The 15,909-nt window shown below is 46.1% G+C and overlaps 1 protein-coding gene across 1 annotated transcript in view; it reads left to right on the top strand.

The window, feature by feature from the left end:
• Positions 1-4,449, top strand: part of CCDC3 (coiled-coil domain containing 3) — a 43,531-nt gene extending 39,082 nt beyond the window's left edge. Inside the window, exon 3 of the mRNA XM_009467282.2 lies at positions 1,800-4,449. Coding sequence (XP_009465557.2) covers positions 1,800-2,075 — 276 coding nt within the window. The 3' untranslated portion in view covers positions 2,076-4,449. The remainder of the gene's footprint in view (positions 1-1,799) is intronic.
• Positions 4,450-15,909: the final 11,460 nt, after the last annotated feature.

Here is a 15,909-nt window from a genome sequence, read left to right as displayed (position 1 = left end):
ACACACATAAAAAAAAAATCTAGATGCATATAGGAGATAAATCCAGCAGAAGACATTGCCTTTCCTCACAGCGCACCAGTGCAGCAATCAGCTGAAAGTCCCACTTGCACAATAGAACATCTCAGGATGCTTTTTGAAGGAAAAAGAAAGGAAGGAGAGACATCACCCTGGGCAGAAATAGGTTTCCATGGTGGCTCCTCTAGACCAGAAACTTTATGGTGGGGCTGTCCTTGAGCCCCGGGCACCTCTTTTTCTGCTTGGAAAATGTTGCCCAGGTAGAAAACATGGAACTTGATGCTTTTGTAGCCAGTGAAACGAGAGAGTTGTGTTCAAGAGGGTGATTCCTCCCACTCTTGAAGGTTGTCTCTCCCTGCAGCCATTACAGGGGAAACCAAAAGAGAAGAGCCCAGATGTGTGGCTCACTTTTAGCTGCTTAAGAGAAGACAGCCGAATCCCGTCCCACGTAACACTGTGCGTCAGGAGCACAACTCCCTTGCACTGAAACTAGTCGGCAGCCTTTAGCTGGTGTTTCTGATCCCATTCCTATTGGTGCACCTACAAACAGGAAGCAAGTCAGAAATAGGAGACCGTAGATGTGGCAATCACGTATAGCTGAGATGAGATAGACCTCTGGGTCATCCTAGGAGGAGGTAGTAGAGGAAGAACAGTGGTCCAACAGATCATTCGCATTTGGACCATCATCCAACCCAGGGGATTTGCCTGTGAGCTGCTCTTCTAGTGACGCCTTGGGTGCAGCACCTTTGAAGCTCCTTTTTTTTTTTGCCTAAGAGCCACAGGCATGAGTGGACATCAAGAGCTTGATGTCTCTAGTGGGGACAATATTGCAATACATTGGTAATGGGTAGAATGGGAGGGGCAATTTTCAGCCAATGACCACCCCCCAAAAAATCACTTTTGTTAAAGTTGTGGGATCTTGAATGCCCCTAGAAACTGATGAGATTTTAGCCTTTAGGATTTAATCTGAAAAAAATCCATATAATGAAATATTTAAGACAATTCAGTTATTGAAAAGGCAAAACCAACCCGTTCTGTGTTTTGTAGGTGCTGTCCTTATTTCACATGTTGACATAAAGAGCAAAGGGCAGGCTCACGTTAAAATCTGGAGTTTCTGAAGGGCTGCTAAGCTGAATCACATTTAGAGTTTTCCAATAGGAAATGATAGAACATGAGGCAATGGAATGAAGCTGCGTCAGGGGAAGTTCAGGTTGGACATTAGGAAAAGGTTCTTCACTGGGAGGGTGGTTGGTCACTGGAACAGGCTGCCCGGGGAAGTGGTCACAGCACGAAGCCTGTCAGAGTGCATGGAGTGTTTGGACGATGCTCTTAGTTGTATGGTTTACTTTTAGGTAGCCCTGTGAGGAGCAGGGAATTGGACTCGATGATCCTTATGGGTCCCTTCCAACTTGAAAGATTCTATGATTCTATGAATAGTGATGCCCTTTGGCCTGAATTCCAGTTTGATACCAGAAACAGTGCAGCCTTCCTCCACAAATTCAACATAGCCTCAGTAGGCTGGACAGGTTTGTCAAAACAGCTCATAAAAGTAATTGTGAATCACTAGTATCATTAAGATCTATAGTTTTGGGTTTTATATGAATATAGAAGTGAAAGAGAAGATTTTAGTAGAAAAGGTGTAAAAAAAAAGGAGAACTTCAGAAAAAGCATTCTTCTTTTGAAGAGTTGTGAGGTGTTTCAAGGAACACCTGAATTAACCCTTGCTTTAATAAGTTTTTGTGTAAAGTTCACCTGTTCCTATTTTGTTTCTGCTGTCCCCTCAGCTCATGTGCTCCTCAGTCCAGAAAGCCCTGTTTGAGGAGGAGGACAGAGTGAAGAAGCTGCAGCAAAAGGTGGCGACGCTGGAGAAGCGCAACAAGCAGCTGCGAGATCGGGTGAAGAAAGTCAAGAGGTCTCTCCGGCAAGCCAGGAAAAACACAAGGCACGTAGAGCAGATGAACCGAAAGCTCAGCGAGAAACTTTCTTCTGCAGGTGGTCAAATCCCCTATATTAACTCTTTGAAGCAGGAGAACTCCCATGCTACCTACCTTAAAGTATAATGCAAGGGTAAGTGCTCAGGCCAATGATAATGGCGAATTTTGCCTGCATTAGATCAGGATCTGGCCCTCACACCTTGTCTACACTGTGCTTCAAACCTTGCATGGAAAATGAATCTGAACTTGCTTTAGACACAGTGCTAGATGGAATAGTGCTAACACACAGTGCTAACAGGAATGCAAACCGGATTTGGCTGTGTGTTGGAGGCACAGCCCAAAGCCATGTCCTTGCTGTCCTCAGCAGACACAGGGCCAGACAGTAATCTGTGCTTCTCCACCCTCACCCCCCTCCATCACCAGTTTTAGGTTGTCTTTGATGAAAGTGTTCAGCCCCATGGGCCATTGCAGGCACTTGACACAGGAGCCCTTCTTGCCAACTTACCTCCTCCACATGGGCTGAGTAAGCAAAGCCAGGGAGATATATGGAGATGGATGCTGTGGGAAGGATGCAGGCATGAATGCTCTTTGCTCCATCATCACCCCCAAGCCCTCATACTCCCTTTAGCTTTACTAAAGTCTACATCCAGTGTTTGAGCAAAGGCTATGTCTGGGACACACATTCAGTTTGGGCCCCTCTTCAAAATGTAGTATAGATGTGCCCAAATTGTCTAAGACTGTTTTAAATATCCCTAAATATTCTAAATAAAATATCTAATATTTTTTATTTTACCAGGAAGTGCCTCAAGGGTCTCAGTAACTCCCTCAGGTGCCTTTATCATTGCCCAGCTAACAGGGTTGGAAACCACATAATTTCGGGACGGTGTCTAGGACCTAATCCACCTCCTGCAGTCAGGAGGGGACTTAGCCTGACTATTAGTGGGTGCTGCATCAGGCCCAGCAGACAATTTCAGATCCCGTTTTCAAGCAGGTTTAATTTACAATGTGGACAAGGCTTCAAGTTTTGTAATCACTGTTTGAGGTATAATGGAGGTTGCTGGGCAGCCTCACTTATTTACACTTAGGTACTGTAGAGACCACATCAATATCAACAGGGCATTAAAAATTAAGGTAGTTTATATATGTATATATTTTAAAAACCTATAGAAAATATTTTTATTACACATTTGATATAGTCTAATTTCTTAAAATATGAAGTAAATCCCATTTCTTGGTTATCTCATTAAAAATAAGTCCATCATGTCCTTTATTAGACATTTACAAAGTGACTTCTGCTCAAGCAGCATAGGTTAAGGCATCAGTATCCATGGCTGATAATGTTTTCAGCTGTGTTAATGTACCAGAGCATGTCTTGGGTCTTGGTACTCAACCAACCTTCCTTCATAACAGGGCACCATAAGGAGAGAGAGGTAGAAGAAGAGGTTTTGTGTTTTTCTTCCCTTCTCAAAATAGTTTTTCTTACTCCAAACACGAGACCCGAGAGCAGACATGCTTCATGCTTTTTGACAGGGGCAGCCAGCCCTTGCCCAGCCCTGGGCAACACTGACGGTCTGCCAGGGCTAAACCCGATTTGTACAAGGTGGGCTGATCCAGATTGTTAACATAGAGGTGAGGCCCTCAGAAATAACTGTGCAAACCACCGCTCTGCTCCTAACTCTTCACACTTTACCAAATCACTGCATGGTCTCCATGCTGTATCTTCACACTCAAAATTAGAGTATATCCAGGCTACAGCCCTGCTGGACCACGCTTTGACTATTCCTCTGCTAGGAAAAGCCCATATGAGCTTTCAACCATGAGCTTCAGTCCAAGCTGAACTCAGAAGTTAAGCCTTGTGTTGGCTTCTAGGATGCTGCTGAGTTTAATTACCTTCCAGTTTTGCTCCTTTTGGAAATAGAGCTTTTTTCTCTCTCCCCCCCCCCTCCCCCTTGAAATAATATTGGCATTTCTTAAGATTCTGACTCCTCCACAAGCTCCACTGGTTTCAAAGGCTCTGCCTACCGAATCAGCACAATTTGAATTGTTTTGTGCTGTAGTCAGCAATGCAGTTTCCTGAGAATTACTACAGACCTAAGGCTTCCCTAGAAGCCATCAAGAGATTTTAACTCCAAAATTTAAATCCATAGGAAAGTAACTAATTTTTTTTTTGTTTGTTTCTTTCTGGTTTCCAAACTGCTGTTTAAAGAAATGAACTGTTTTTCCTGGTATAGGTATTAAAAGCTTGTGTTTTAATTTTTTGTTAATAAAAATATTCCCTCTGGTATTCATTCATGTTTTAGAAATGTTTGTATAAAGCTAAGAAAGTATAGTTAATATAGCTACACTTTTGCTATTCTTAGAAATTTTCCAAACACAGTGTTGAAAATCTTCTTCTTTTGGCTGATATTTTTTTCTCGTGATGAAAAGATTGGAATTTTCTTCCTATTTCCCCCTTTCTCTAGCTTAAAAAAAAAAGTAAACCATTTTGTTCTCCTTTTCAGTTTTGTGCAAATTTTGTTACTTTGCAAAGAAAACAAAAACACCCCCCCACCCCCCCACCCTCCCCAAAATGCAAAATCCAAACGCAACCCAAAATGTCCCCTCTGGGTAAAAAACCGAAAAAGATTGTTTCCTTGTGTGTTTTTTTCCTTTCATTCCTGCTTGGTTTTGGATCATTTCCAGAGATAAGGACTAACAGTCAGATCAGATCACAAGTTAACCCTCTCAACAAGTAACAGCCAAGCCCAAATAAAAATGCTATTAAAGTGTCACCATTGATTGCCTGTGTCTGCTGGTGACAGTATCCTGAGAGTGACCAGGGAGGCTGTACGGGCAGGAAACACGAGTGGGAAGAGGAATTTGGGTTACGTCCATCCAGGCAGCTACATGTCACATAGGGCCCAACACATACTCTAATTTTATTTAGACCCACTCCGTAGCAACTTCAGGGACCAGCTAATCTGGAAACCCACAAAAAGGGAAAAATTTCACGCCATTTTCCAAATTAATGCGAAAGGCATGATTGAGCACGTTCCTCTTGAGAGCTACATGGGAGAGACTGGGGTGCAGAAATGCAAAGGAGGTTGACATAGCCAGGTGGGTTGGCAAGAGATGGTATAGGAACCCAAAAACATCCTCGGAAAAAAAAGAAAAAAAGAAAAAGAAAGCAGAGGTGTTCAAATGAGGAAAGCAATTGGTTAGAAACAATACACCAAATGCAGCAGCCCCCCATGAGAAGTTCAAAGATGCTTTACAAGTTAATAACATCTGCTTTTGCAAACACATGAGGAGGTTGAAGGCTGCCAGAACGTCTGCAGGGCCAGTGCTAGGGGTTCCCAGAGCAGATGAAGCCAGAACTGGAGGCAAGGAGGGGCTTTTCAGCATCTCTGTTCACGGTGGAGGAATTTAGGGATGCTGTAGTGGCTGAATCAATTTTTCCTGATGGATCCAGAGGATGACAAGAAGAAGTGAAGGAGCAAAATGAATAGTAACAAATTGCAAGGACAGGGATTAAATGGGTGTGAACAGTAACAAAAAGTAGACTTAGCTGAGTGATGCTGAGTGAGTGACTGACAACAAAAATAAATGAAATGTGACATAAGCAATGTAAAAAGATATTAATGGGGAAAAAGAAAACCAGTCCTATCTTTTCACATGAAATGAGATACTCTGAGTCGGCATCAGCCAGCTAATATCATTGTGTACAATTAGTGGTCAATTAGTCAATCAATTGGGTCAATCTAGTGTCATGATGATAGAGAGGTTACCTCATATCATTCTATGAAAACATTGGCTCAGCACTTAGCGGCAATCAGAAAGGTAGGTGAAGTGGTGGAAATTGTTAGGAAAGGGCTAGAGACCATCATTACACTGCTAAGTATGAGGTATGCCCACTTCTGGGATGCAGTGTGCAGTTAGTTATTCGCCGTCTCAAAAAAAGTGTCTAATAGGAAATGTATAGTGAGAGGCAACAAGGAAAATCCAAAAACTAGAGGAGCTTCATATGACAAGCAACCGTATTTTCCAGGACTTCAGGCTGGAGAAGGGAGGAGAATGACAGAGGGAAACAGGAGAGGGGAATTCTTGGGATTGTTCTCTTTTCACCACCACCACCACATGTCTCTGTTGTGCTGTTTCAGTCACTGTTAAACTTTTGCAAGGTTTGTGTGTCTCACCAGAGCTGAACTGGATACTTCAGATGCTGATCTGCACCCAAAAAGCACCTTCTGTCCTTAGACTTTACAGGATTTTCTGGGCTTGTTTGTTTGTTTGTTTAATTTTTAAATTATGTTTGTTTTTTTTTTAAATTGGATGCTTATAGAGCAAAGTGCATCAAACAAGCTGTATTATTTTCTCTTAAATCCCAAGTACTGTCCTGGTTTAAGAACCCTACCTGGGTAGCTTGGGAAGAACCATATAGTAAAGGAGGATTTATGGAGAGCAGACAATGTTAGCAGCTTTCTTTGCTCCTTAACACCAAAACCATTGAGAAGGGAATGACTTCCATATGTTTGAACAATAATTTGGGGAAATAGCCATGTTATTCTGTTTGGGTTTTAGCAGAAGGGGTTTTTGGAACAGAAGAGCACATCAGTGTTACAGAGCTGTATCAGTAAAGCCCATTTCTAACACACAAAACTTCTCGCCAAGCTAGGTAATCTCTCATTAATGAGGCAAAGGAGTCCAAATTCATTTCTAAAAGTAGAAAGAAAAACATAAAGGGAGAATTGTGGAGAGCAGATAAAACTGACAAGGTATATCATTCTTTCTTAGAATAAATCCAAGTAATTGCAAAGAAATTTCATTTTCCTCCCCTTTTAACCCCAATTATTTTCATTTAATCACAGAAACGTTGCTGTTTCCCTCCAAACCAGACTGCTTTGTGTGTGAAACATCATTTCCAACATGCACTTGGGTTTAGGCATGTTCCTAATCTCCTAAAACTAACACAGCGAGAAGGACAGCACGTCCCAGCATACGTGGCACTGCTGGGAGGGCTTGTTGACTCTGGTTGCATTGGCTGTGCAGGAAACCAGGCCAAGTCATCCCAACAGGGATTTCCCAGGTGGCATCGGAGCTAGTGCCTGGGGAAGCAGGCACAACATGGATGTGGTGGGGCAGGAGTGATGCTGTCTTTCCAAGGAATCATCTTTTTGTGGGTCAAGATTTGGTGAAGATGACACCAGGCTGGGCAGGAGTGTTGATCTGCAGGAGAGTAGGAAGGTTCTACAGAGGGATCTGGACGGGCTGGATCGTTGGGCCGAGGCCAGCTGTATGAGATTCAACAAGGCTCAGTGCCGCGTCCTGCACTTGGGTCACAACAACCCCATGCAACGCTACAGGCTGGGGGAGGAGTGGCTGGAGAGCTGCCTGGCGGAAAAGGACCTGGGGGTGTTGGCTAACAGCTGCCTGAACGTGAGCCAGCAGTGTGCTCAGGTGGCCAAGAAGGCCAACAGCATTCTGGCTTGCATCAGAAATAGCCAGCAGGACCAGGGAGGTGATGGTGCCCCTGTACTTCGGCAGTGGTGAGGCCGCACCTCGAGTACTGTGTTCAGTTTTGGGCCCCTCACTACAAGAAGGACATCGAGGTGCTGGAGCGTGTCCAGAGAAGGGCAACGAAGCTGGTGAAGTGTCTGGAGTACAAGTCTTATGAGGAGCAGCTGAGGGAGCTGGGGTTGTTTAGTCTGGAGAAGAGGAGGCTGAGGGGAGACCTTATTGCTCTCTACAACTATCTGAAAGGAGGCTGTAGCAAGGTGGGTGCTGGTCTCTTCTCCCTAGTAACAAGCGATAGGACAAGAGGAAACGGCCTCAAGCTGCGCCAGGGGAGGTTTAGATTGGGTATCAGGAAAAAATTCTTCACTGAAAGGGTTGTCAAGCACTGGAACAGGCTGCCCAGGGAAGTGATTTAAAAGATGGGTGGATGTGGTGCTTAGGGACATGGTTTAGTGGTGGACTTGGCAATATTAGGTTTGCAATTGGACTTGATGATCTTAACGATCTTTTCCAACCTAAATGATTCTATGATTCTATGACTTGTTGGTTTTCCATTAGATGGGCTTGGTGGCATCACACCACTCCTGAGGTGCCTGATGGTTTCTTCTGATGAGAGTGTCTTAGCAACTGCTTGCTGCTTTGCTTAATGTTAATTGTGCACAATGTCACGTCCCCCTCTGGTTGTCTGCCTCATGAATAGTTTTTTTTTTCTTTTTACTGAAGTTTTCCATAAACAAGGAGCCATTTCTCAGAGCAAGGTGGGGTGGAGGAGAGGGGGCCAGGAATAATTGTTTTGCAACGTTAGAATATAATCAGTGAAGTGACATTTTCTTTGGCAGACTCCCACTTTGGAATTGTGACAAAGTTTGGCAGAAGTCCCTTCACATCTGTATACCCCCCTGCCCCCAAAAAATCAGCAGGAAGCCTTTGAAATGTTTTCGTTTGCAATGCACACACTCTCAGCAAAGCCTTCACAGTGCTTCATGGATAAAACCACAGCGAATGCCCTTAATGAACCGTTCTGAGCCTGTCCTGGTTCTTCATCCAGACCAGACAATCAGGATGCCAAAGATGGCAGCACAGACAGCCCATGCCAGAACAGATAAAACCAGATTTTTATTGTATCTCCAGCTCCAGGACACCTCCTCAGTGCTCTGAGGCTGGGGAATTTGCTGGGGGAGGTCACAGTCTGTGCAGGCAGGGAGGTGCCATGAGGACAAGGGTGCTCTGATAAGCTCAGGAAGAAGACAAGGAGTAGCTACACGGAGTAGCTACATGAGTGACACTGGAGCTGGCTACCAGGACCTGGATGGGACTTCTGGAAAAGGGAGAGCCATTTGCCATGCGCTGTCCATCAGAGGTCTGCATAAGGGAGCCCAAAGGCCCCCACTGGTGAGGACTTGCTTGTGTCAGTGACATTTCAGTGGGGTGAGAGGAGGAATGGGTTTGCTTAAAAACCAGACCTGCAGAGGACGGGTGGCTGGTGAGTTCCTGGGGAAGGTGCAGGGAGGTGTGGGATACTGAAGGCAGTGCAACACAGGGACTGAGCAAAAGCCAGAGCATTCAACCCACTCCCTCCAAGCTCATTGAAACCTCTCGCTTCTCCAGAAAATTGTCCAAATACCAGGCACGGCTACGGTTTCAAAGCTTACCTTTGAATTATTGAGAAAAATCAGTAACTTTAATGAGAATAGACCCAAGATGCTGTGTTAGCAGCACAAGTCTACTGAAGATCGAGGAAAATCATCTAACCACGGGCTGGGCAGAGCTTTGGGCTCAGCTGGCGCTGTGCCCACAAACCAGCCCACAAGTACTACCAGAAAACCACATATTAGCTCAGGCAAGTGGGTGTGCGGCATCCAACCCGCTTGAGTCATCTGGCCAGCAAGGAAGGTAGTAGGATCCATCAGGTTGGTCTGCAGTCATCCGAATTGACATGCCAGTTGAATCCCACAAACCTCTTGGTACCAGGGTCCAGAGTGGGTTTTGTCTTGCCACATTTTGTTGGGAAATAAAATGTGTAGGAGTTGTAGTTTTGCTTAAAATTACCTAGATCTAAGATTAGGTGGGAACTGAGTGGAACGTTTCCTACAAATATGAATCTTTCTGAGTGTCAGACAGGTGCTTGCTGACTGTAGCCTCTGAAAGTCAGATTTATCAGCATCCTGTCCTCCTACAGAGGAGCAAGTAACCCAGAAACTGGCCACCTCAATGAACACAATGAAGTCAAAAGCACCTCATCACACACACTAGGGTAGACAAGCCCTGCAAGCAGGAGGAGGAAAGTGGCCAGGGCCAGTGTTGGGAGAAGGGGTTCTGCTTCAAATGAAGCAGAACCTTCTCCTCCTTTCCACCAAAGAGCTTCGCCAAGGGTTTTGCAGCCAGAAGTTGCATTGCAGCAGCTCGCAGATTCAGTCACTTCTCAGCTGCTGCCATGCCCCCCTATGGCACCCTGCTACCACCCTTCCCCTGGGTGGGATCTGCTCTGCTAACGTCAGCCCACCCTGTGCACTCTGGCTTGTGAAGGCAGGGACACATCACCGTGTGCAGGCACCATCTCCCCTCACGTTGCTCTTCAAAAGCTGGGCTGACTTCAAGAGGACCCTCTCAGTGTGTTGCTTTTTGCCCTGTCTTGCCAGGCCATGGGCTGCAGCATCACACAGGGACAGTGTCACCAATTAAAGAGCTTTAAAGAATCTCATTTCAGTTGTGAAGCCACAGAGGAGAGGGATTATTAGTGCGTCCTTCTCTTCTTGGTCACTAGGGCAGACTATTCATCAGAAATGCTATGAGGCATTTTGTACTTGAGTGTGTTTGGCCCCATTCCCACCAACTTTGGCTCTGACTGTGTTCCTGGCATGTCAGGAGATCTGGAGTTGGCTGGTAGGTCTCACAAGAGGCCAGATTGAGTCCTTCCTATCTGTGCATGTGCTCACTTTCACCAGGAGCTCCTCCATCCATACACAGTGAACTGACAGCTTGGTCTCTGCAAGGAGTGGGCAGGCACTGCAGTGAGACATGTTGGTCTTCAGCACCCAGCTCTCCATGTACAGATTATGGACCCAATTCTCTTCTCACATTAGGCAGGAGCAGCAATGACATTCAAGCCACTGGTGATACTGCTGACAAACTGATTTTCCCAAGGTTGTGGCAGATTACAACTGCACACTTGCATTAATGTGAAATGAGGTGCAGCAATCAGAGCTGACTATTTCTCAGCCCAGTTCCTTCAAAAATGCCCAGCTCACCTGCAGCTCTTGGCAAAGACCCCTGTGGGAGAGAGCTCCTATCATATATGTGGTTTGTATCAGTAGATGGCCAGGAGATGCACGGCTCCAGCTCTAGCTTCAGGTAAAGCACCAGCATGGACAGCAATGAACAAGTGATCACTTCTGTGGTGGGAGCGACCCAGGCAAGCTTGCTGCTGACCTGGAGGCATTGCTTTTGGGTGGCAACTTGGCAGCATGGTGAAGAGTAGAGGTGAGCTCAACCCAGCGCTGTCAGCATCCAGAGCACACAAAGTGGCCTGGCTCCTTTTCTCCATTTCTAATTGCTCTTACAGACTCTTGGGATCCTTTCTGCAAGGAAGGCAGTCAAAAGGAAACCCAAAACCACATGGTTTTGGAGGGCCACCAGCTGCCAAAGTGCAGCCCATAGATCACAGTCTGGGAACAACTGCAACAAAATACTTCACCTTTCCACTTACTACGCTGAGTCCTTAAAATGTTTAAAATGCTTTAGGCAACACTTTGCATGATCCTCTTCCACTCAAAGTCAAGCAAAGGCACGAAGACACGTAAATCGCTTAAATTCATACAGCAGTTCAGTGGCAGGTCTGGGTAAGAAAATTCAGAGATCCTCAATTTCTGGCTCCTGCTCCAGTTTCTAAAATCACCGACTGCCCAAATGGGGCAGGGAAGGGAGATGTCAGCACATCAGTGAGGGATGTAGCTTCTTGCAGAGGGTGAATCAGTCATCTGCGTTAGGTGCCAAAATTTGGATTGCTTATTCACACAGGAACACACCTAGCTGAACAAAAGGGATAGGACAAACGCACTCTTGGCTGGAGCAAAGCCCAAGATCTCTTTTGCTACTCAGCATCAAGAGCTCTTTTGACAGCCTCCGACTATTGAAAGTCTTTACACAGCACCCACACAGAGCTCAAGTCCTTCCCAGGGACTGCCATGATTTGGCACTTCTGGTATGCCCAGGCTGCCTGACAAGAGGCAAACTAGGGAATCCTTCATGACAGGAACCATAGGGACATCATCCCATTGCTGTGACCATGCACAGAGGATGACGAGCACTTGGGCAGGTAAGCCACCACCTTCAGCGTCTCCCTCAGCAGCAATCCCAGTGCTCCCCATACAAGCAGAGGCTGGAAACCCATTGCTTTTTCTCAGTGTTTCCTTGCAGAGTAGACATACTCTTTGGAGAGCAGAGAGGATTTTTGACACTTATTTTTTCCTATTCTGTTCTATTTACTCTAGCAGATAGGCCATAATCCAAACTGTAATTTTTACAGCACTCAGTCAAATCCTGTCTCTAAAGTTTATAAGTATCTGCCCTGTCATCTGCTGTAGTCCCCCCGCCCCTGCACACATCGCACAGGCGCCAAAGGAAATGTTTGCTTCTGCCAGGGCTCTGCTCAGCTGAGTCAGTGCTGGAGCCCACATGCTCAGGATTTTCCTCTCTGCCCGCAGCCTCCCTGGCAGCCCTGGACCTGCGGCTGGAAGCAGGTCTTTGAACTGCTGATTGCTCAGTAAAGCAAATCTGCTCCATGGGTATGAGACCTCAGGCAGAAAAATGGCATCAGAGGCATTTCATTAGCTTCCCGCCGAGCAACGAGGGAGCTTGTGGGTTGTCTCGTGAATTTGTAGAGTAGGAGGGGAGCAGCAGCCTGACTGAAAAGTATTTCAGGTTATTCATAGAATCATAGTATCACAGAATGTTTTGAGTTGGAAGGGACCATAAAGATCATCTGGTTCCAACCCCCCTGCCACGGGCAGGGACACCTTCCACTAGACCAGGTAGCTCAAAGCCCTGTCCAACCTGGCCTTGAACACTTCCAGGGATGGGTCATCCACAACTTCTCTGGGCAACCTGTTCCAGTGCCTCACCACTCTCACAGTGAAGAATTTCTTCCTAATATCTGATCTAAATCTATGCTCTTTCAGCTTAAAACCATCACCCTTTGTCCTATCAGTACACTCCTCGATAAAGAGTCCCTCCCCATCTTTCCTGTAGGCCCCCTTTAAGTACTGGAAGGCTTCTATAAGGTCTTCCCAGAGCCTTTTCTTCTCCAGGCTAAACAACCCCAGTCCTCTCAGCTTGTCCTCACAGGGCAGGTGCTCCAGCTCCCTGATCATCTTTGTGGCCCTCCTCTGGACCCACTTGAGCAGGCCCATGTCTTTCTTGTGATGGGGACCCCCAAGCTGGATGCAGTACTCCAGGTGGGGTTTCATGAGAGCAGAGTAGAGGGGGAGAATCACCTCCCTCGACCATGCTTCTCCTAACCTTCACAGCCCAATTTCTTCATCTCTTTCTCACCCTCTCTCAGGGTAAAAGCAGGTTCGATAGGCAGAGATGCTCCCGCAGGGTCGCTGGTGGCTTGGCAAGAGGACAGGGGGACCCTTGCACCAAATGCCAGGGCACACGAGGGAAGGGCTCGACCAGCCAAGAAGGGAGGAAGAAAGCACAGAGCAGCAGGTTGTCCCAACCACTTATTTAGGTCTCAGATGACATTTCTGTTCCACTTTCCCTGCCCAGAGAAAAACAGAGAGCCTCCAAGGCAAAAGAGGTTTATTTGATTTGTCGTGCGAGTAAAACCCCAGCAGATATGGAGAGGATGAGATGCTTGATCTCTGCTCACCGTCTGAGGACAAACACATGACCGCCTCACGAAGGGGTGCTCGCTTGAACTGTTCCCAAGCATTTCTATGGGAACGGGGCAACTGTTTTGCTTTCTTCTTTTTAATTTTCCTTTTATGATTATTTCTGAAATACCCTGCTAGCTGGAGACTTGGCCTCAAGAGATAAGGAAGAGGAAATGTCACAGACTGTTGTCAATAAATTATTTTTCCCATTTCTTGATGCCAGGAAAAGCAGCTCTTGCTGGAGGAAAACAGATCATGGGTTACGCTCTCTTCAAATTATTTGTTTCAGAGATGTTGGAAATTGCAATATGCACCAATAGGTATAGCGTGTTAGCTGGAAGCTGGCAGCAATGAAAACGTTTTCTGTAGTAAATGAAAACATCTTTACAACCTCATCTCTCTTCTCTTGTGCATATATAGGTGATTCAGGCTAGTTTTAGGATTACAATCTATTCTTCACACACACAAAATGAGAGCTTCATTTTGCTCCCCACGAACACAAGATGAAGAGCTAATTCCTGCCTCAGGAAACAAATCTTATAATTGTGGCTGGAACCAGCACTGCTTGCCAGGAGAGCAGGACAGCTGTGGTTTTACAACACTTCCAGTAGCTGTATTTACACCGTTCAGGTTGAAAGTTTCCATGCTGGTGCCGGTCTCTGCCTCAGTGCATGGAAAAAATAGTTTTCAAACTGTCAACCATCTCTGGGGCTGTCTGCAACTGAAAAACATTTAATTTTTCTCTAAATATTTTTGCTGATGTTTTTACCATCGCCATCTTCAGAGCAAAGACCTGGAGTCTGATGAGGAGATTTTGATATCAAGTCTATTAATAATTTCTGTGGAAAATCCACCCCAGTTCAGTCAGGTTCTAATGAATGGTTAAGAGCTCTTCAGCTGCAGACACTCAGCCAAGTCTCCCTCTTAACCAGCTTCACTGGGCCAGTCTTATGGACCACAGTAGTGGCCACTGGTGGGATCTCTGGCATTGCGCCACAGCTAGGTAACATGGTGCAATATGATGGTCCAAGTGGTGCCACTTGCTAAAAGTCTCTTCCAGAAAAAGCACTGTCTGTAGTTGCATCTTCATGTCACCAGGGAAGCCCATCCTGTGGCCATACACTTGGTACCTCACCCAACAGGAGAGAAAATGCATCACTGATCTGGATTGCTCCAAGACAGAGAGTCTGCTCAAAAACCAATGGTCTTGGACTCAATACCGGTGAGATCTAGGGGAAGAAGGCTGTCTTCCATGCCTAGAAGACTGTAACACCTGGAAAGCTCACCTAGCTCAAAAAAATACCTCCTGTGTCCCTGTGGCAGGAGAGGGCATGGCAGTAGCAGCTGCTTTTGCTCATAGCCCCGTTGTTTGAGGTGCTTGCCTAATAATCCATGTGCCTCCCACAAGTGGGTGATGGTTGCACCAAACATGAACCACCACGCACCTAGTGCCACAGCCACACTGCTCTTAAATGGCCCATCACAAAACAGGGCTGTGAGCCAGAGAATGACTGAGATGAAATAAAATAATCCGTCCCCTCCATCAAGGAGGGAGCTGCTGGATGGAGTGGCAGGAGGACACTAAAGGTGATGTCAATGAGGCGGACAAATTGGTAAGAGCAGTTTGGGAGAATTATCATTAAATCCCCCATGACAGATGTCTCCAGTAAAGCACTTGGATCAGATTTGTCAGGACAAGGTTCTGAGCATGAGTCAGACATCATGAGCATATCAAATCCATCCGTGACCCAGAATTACATACAACCCTTCCAGCATCTCAGCTCCACAAGGCAACAACGATACCGCCTCTCTGGGCCCTGTTGCAATAGCATTTGCCACGTTGACCACTGGGAATGGCACATGCTGAGCTGCTGAGCACACTAAGGGATGCATAGCATATGATGTAATAACATAATCTTACATTTCCACTGTTCCTTCAGTCCTCCATTACATTTGATAACTATCACCCAAGCCCTGCCATGCAGGCACATCTGGAACAGGAGAGCTGTTTAACAACCTCTGCAACAGCCACAAGGCCATTTAAGACAAGAAATGAGAAGGAATTTCACATTGATTGGAGATGAGGGGCTGGTTATAGGAGCAGACTGCAAACCCTGTGGAAAAGGTATAGGGACTCTGATGAAGAGTCTTAGCGGACTGGGTAACGTTAGATGGTCAATGCAGGCAACAGATCGCTGGCCATACAGAGCCTCCCAAATTGGAGAGTCACGTTGGGAGGGGGGCAAGACCCTGCAGAGACAGACCGAGCTGCTGGGCTAAACCCCGCTGTATTGCTGCCTCCCAGCACAGCCCTGGTGGGATGATCTCCCAGGCATCACCAAGTGCTTTCATTGAGCCCATGTACAGGGCACAGCTGGCATGGGCAGGCACACGCAGAGGCAGCTACCACGTGTGGCACCTATGGACACATGCATGGCAGCTATTTGGGATTTGGGCCAAAGGGACATCCCAGATAACTGGGCAGTTCCTTTATTTCAGTGGGTACCCGAGGAAATAAAATGTTAAATAAGTAATGCTAAATAAAAGTAGAATAAATAATAACAATATAAAGTAAAATGAACAATAATAAA

Source organism: Nipponia nippon, unplaced genomic scaffold (genome assembly GCF_047370975.1).
Source record: "Nipponia nippon isolate SJK-2023a ecotype South Korea unplaced genomic scaffold, ASM4737097v1 scaffold_3, whole genome shotgun sequence".
NCBI classification, from domain to species: domain Eukaryota; kingdom Metazoa; phylum Chordata; class Aves; order Pelecaniformes; family Threskiornithidae; genus Nipponia; species Nipponia nippon.
The sequence above is the reverse complement of the archived record's forward strand: the minus strand, read 5'-3'. Positions and strand labels throughout refer to the sequence as shown.